The sequence below is a fragment of the Rhinichthys klamathensis genome, unplaced genomic scaffold (assembly GCF_029890125.1).
Source record: "Rhinichthys klamathensis goyatoka isolate OS25496 unplaced genomic scaffold, OSU_Roscu_1.1 h1tg000096l_1, whole genome shotgun sequence".
Taxonomy (NCBI): domain Eukaryota; kingdom Metazoa; phylum Chordata; class Actinopteri; order Cypriniformes; family Leuciscidae; genus Rhinichthys; species Rhinichthys klamathensis.
Window position 1 is genome coordinate 12,501 of NW_026606635.1, and position 5,000 is coordinate 17,500.

Sequence of the window (5,000 nt, forward strand, 5' to 3'; positions counted from 1 at the left end):
CAACCCAATGTTTGTTGCAACACTAGATCCACATTCACAAAAAAGTTTTGCCGTAGTAAATGTAAATGCTCTTAAAATACATTTGTGTGTACATTGGTACGTACAAAACTATAAAACCTTGAATATTCATTGCGAATGCACGAAGCACACGCGATTTTGAATAGAAACAATTAATTCATATGAATCTATTCAAATCACTGGCAAAAAAATGCAGGCCAGCCTGAGAGCAGTCAGATATTGTTCATTGTCCAGCAAAATAAATCCAGCAGGCCAGTCATATATGAGCTTTCGGCCATATACTGGACAAAATACTATGATTTTGCTTAATATTGTATAAAAGTCAGACTCCCGCGGTGCTAGAACAAAAGCCTCTCCACGAGGACTCGCACTCATATTTTACTGTGGCCAGAATCAGTGCTGGTCAGCATGTGATGGGAATCTCCTGGGATATTGTTACGGAGGACATCTGGAAAGTTTGATGCATGTCAGGTCGTTAGAGATGAGCGTGAACCGCCGGTGTGCCTCAGGGGCCTGTGCGCGGACCGCTTTATTTGCGGATGCTGCAAAATATGCAACACGGCTCCTTTGTTTGCTGGTCAGAGATCCCGCGGTGTCCTCTGCTGTCTGTCACATGCTTAGCAGGAACAAATTATGAAGTATAGTTGCACATTTGGTGGGAAATGTGAGTGGTGCTTGTCTGTGATAAACTCCCCAGCTCAATGGCATGGAGAGGTGGGCGGTTGCCGGGGTGTTGCTATGTTTTTGATGGCACAGCTCTTCTTAACCCTTGTGTTATGTAATTCTGGGTACCAGCGTTATGGTCCGGGTCAAATTGACCCGAATTGGATTCAATACATTTCACTAAAAATGTTTCACAGTAGAGGATGGCGCATGCAATGCCAAGATCATGGGTTCAATCGCAGCAAAACTCACATGCATGAACTGATAAAAATGTACGCCTATGCAGCTTCCTCAAATAACAGCATCTGTCAAATGCATAATTGTAAATGGATAGTTGAAAATCTGACACAACGGGTCAAATTTCGTGGTTAACATCGCAATCGTAATAGACTTTTCTGTAACATTTTACTTAAAGCCTTGTGTATGTGTAATGCATTATACATGTATTCATAATCTACATTAATAATGCATTATATCTTTTCATAAATAATCAGTTAAAATGCATTATAATATTTGCAGATTCCTTGTTAAATCTGAAACTGGTTGTTTATCGTGTGTTTTAATGCATTATAATTTCTAAAGGCGTAACATAAGTACTATGATTTATTATGACTGTGGTTATAATTATTCATATGATCATACAAAGCATTATAAGGTGCATTACAATGCATAAATCGTGCATTAAAGATACTTTTATAATGCATTATATATAAAGGCTTTAAGTAAAGTGCTACTGAAATTTCATTAAGCGACACCTTGGAAAGTTGCAACTTTCCTGCCGGCACGATCACGACTCTAAACGAGAATAACGCACGCAATTACAAGAAAGCATTCTAGGTTAAACAGTATTACATTCAAAAATGTGTAAACTAAATATAAAACCACTATATAAACCGATATATAGTATCAAAATATGAACCACTTGACTTGACTGGAGCACAAACTCACACACTGACCTTTAATACTTCGAGCTAGAGATTTGATTTAACCATTGATTGTGATTCTTGGCTTCCTCATGACTGGTATTACCTGTGTAATAATTTGTTTACTTGTGCACTATTCTATGCTGATTCTGTGCATGTGTTCACACTGAAAATTACAAAAACATGGACTTAATTAACCCCAAAAAACAGAGTGGGGAATATTGGACACTTAAGTGGACGCTGAGTGACAAAATAACCGTATAAACTTCAAACACTAACCAGTACATAGTGTATAGTGTAGGGATGCACGATATATCGGCCACATATCGGTATCGGCCGATATATGTAAATTTTTTATGTTATCGTTATCGGCCCGATAAGAAAAATTGGCTGATATATTAAAGCCGATAAATAGTGGATTATGTCCTTCAGCTGAGACGCTTCAGATGCGCACTGTTCAACATGATGGTTTTGATTTGCTTGAAATATGATTGAAATCTCCTCAAAAATGTGCAGCACAAATCTATCACATCGGCTAGATACATTATAATTGTGTGTTTGGGACATGGATTTAAATGGTGACTTTTGTTTTTGTAATCAGGCTCTCAAAAGTTATATAAAAAAATGTTGGATTTAGATTTATCCCCCAACATATCGGTTATCGGCTTTCAAATATAAAGAATTATCGGTTATCGGCCAAATGTTTCATATGGGTGCATCCCTAGTATAGTGTAAAGTGGGATGCAACTATTGACTCTCTGTGTGTGTGTGTGTGTGTGTGTGTGTGTGTGTGTGTGTGTGTGTGTGTGTGCAGATTGCTGGAGCTGGAGAGCAGCGGACAGAAGAGTGAAGTGCGTCTTCATTTCCAGACCAAAGGCCAGCAGACGTACACTGAGATCTTCCCCTACACCCTCGCCGACAACCAGTGGCACAAGGTCTCCGTGGCCATCAGCGCTTCACATGTGGCGCTCTATGTAGACTGCAACAGGTACACTGAGGATTAATCATTTCATATTCAACAATATTATTGATCTCCTGCATTGACACCATTATATGAGAACTGAGCTGGACGATGACATCACGGTTTTCTCCAGAGCGGCTATATATATATATATATATATGAACTAAATGAATAACTTTTTTACAACAAAAATGTAGTGGTCGACCGATATTGTTTTTTTGATGGCCGATATCTTAGAGAGCATGATGGCCGGTATAAAGCCGATATTTTTATATATAATATTTATTTTAATCAATATTTAATCAATTAGAAATAAATTAGAAAACAAATTATACTCATGTTTTAACTTCTTGAATCTGCAATCCTATTACAGTACTTTCCACAAATAAAGCAATTGTTTAAAAATATGTCAATATGTGAATAAAAAGGAAGTAAACACTGTAACGGCACTCAGTAATCTGGTAATTTCATGCGCACTGTATGGAGCTAGAAATGTGTCTTTATTATATGTGAGAAAATAATTGATCTGAGAGAAGAAAAAAAAGTTTGAGAGAAAAAGTTATCACACTGATAGCAAAAAAGCATTTCACGAGAGAAAAAAAGAATATTTGAGAGAAAAAGTTTTCATTTCAATAGCAAAAAATAATATTTGAGACTAAAAAAAGTTTTGAGAGAAACACTTTTTTTTTAATAGAAAATGTTTTCACACTGATAGCAAAAAATATACATTTAAGATTTTTTTTTCAAAGTATTTTGAGAGAGATTTTTTTTCTCAGAAATAATTTAAAAAAATTAAAATTTATATTTTTTTTATGTTCAATGAGAAAATACTTTCTCTCAAAACTTTTTTAGTCTCAAATATTATTTTTTGCTATTGATATGAAAACTTTTTCTCTCAAATATTATTTTTTCTCTTGTGAAATGCTTTTTTTTGCTATCAGTGTGATAACTTTTTCTCTCAAACTTTTTTTCTTCTCTCAGATCATTTATTTTCTCGCATGTAATAAAGACACATTAATAGCTCCATACACTGGTAATCATATTTTTTCAAATAAAGACAAGGTAACGCTAATTTTAAAGTTGTTTGATGGCGTCTCCTGTGAAGCTGATCTTCTGTTCGCATTCACTCGCTCAGTGACACGTTTATGCCGGCTACACACACACACACTTCACAAGATCTCACAGCTGGAGTCGATTAAATCTGCAAGGTTTGTGAAATTAAATGTTTATTAGATATTCAGAGATTTGTTTAAATGATGCAGATGCGCATTTGCTGAATGTTGACGGTAAATGAGAAAGTATTTTAGTCTGATTGTTTGCCTTTTCTGTTACAAATAATATAAAAGCAAAGCTTTACTTTTTCGCATACCATTTACTTTCTTTGTTTACAGTTCTGTCTAACAAAGTATTAGACGAGATATGACTGACAGCGATCGTAAACTAATGAAGACGGAGAATGTGAGAGAGCGCTGTGTGATCAGGCGCTGAGAACCGCCCGTCAAAATAAAAGTCCCGCTTCCAACACATCGGCCAATCAGAAAACCGTATCTGCCGATGCCGATATTTTAAAAATGCCAAATATTGGCCGATATATCGGTGTTGTGTTTGTGTAGGACTCAATAACCACACAGTGTAGCTCCGTTCATGTTGGATTTACTGAACTGCCGCAAACCTTGTCAACAAATCACAACAATTCTCTTCTCAGGCGCCGCCCGTCAAAATAAAAGTCCCGCTTCCAACACATCGGCCAATCAGAAAAACTTTAAAACATGGCAAATATCGGCCGACCACTACAAAAATTAACCATCACTGAACTTACTTAAGCTGAACTGTGACGCCATTTTCTTCTAGAAACAAACTTTGTTGCATTATTTTCCTGTAATCTCTGTAAAGCTCCGTTGAAACACTCGATATAAATATATAAAAAGCGCGATATAAATAAAGGTGACTTGAGTTAAACATTGCCGTTAAATTCAGAGATTGTCAGAATTCGAAATATTGCTAAATGTAAAAGCAAACAAACTAGGGCTGTCACTTTACGTTCGAAAATTGATTGCACAATCGATCGGACCAACCAACACAAGTTTTGAAAACGAAAATAGGGAATCGATTTTAACGGCCTTTTTTTTTTTTTTTTTTTTTTTTTACCAAAAATGTGTGTTAGATGGACAGATCAATACAGCACACAGAACATGTAGGATGCTGGACAATAACTGTCTTTTCTGTTCACCAAATGCTTTCTAATATTCGCTATTACTTCAGTGCAAGTGAACAAGCGCGCCGTTATTTGTGGCGTAGTGACGTGTGTGTTCAAGTAAGCCAGAAATGAGCAGATTCTGCAATACGCTGTATTTAATATATCATGAGGATCACGAGTTGCGTATTTGCTCAGATTTGTCTTACACGAACTTCCCCAGCAAAGTGAGTAAACACAG

General features: G+C 36.3%; 1 protein-coding gene across 1 annotated transcript in view; it reads left to right on the plus strand.

Moving 5' to 3' along the window:
* The window catches only part of nell2a (neural EGFL like 2a), a gene marked incomplete at its 5' end in the record, with an annotated part of 99,667 nt that overhangs the window by 6,058 nt on the left and 88,609 nt on the right, over nucleotides 1–5,000 (plus strand). The window contains one exon of the mRNA XM_056252580.1: nucleotides 2,419–2,592. Within this exon, the coding sequence (XP_056108555.1) occupies nucleotides 2,419–2,592 (174 nt within the window). The remainder of the gene's footprint in view (nucleotides 1–2,418; nucleotides 2,593–5,000) is intronic.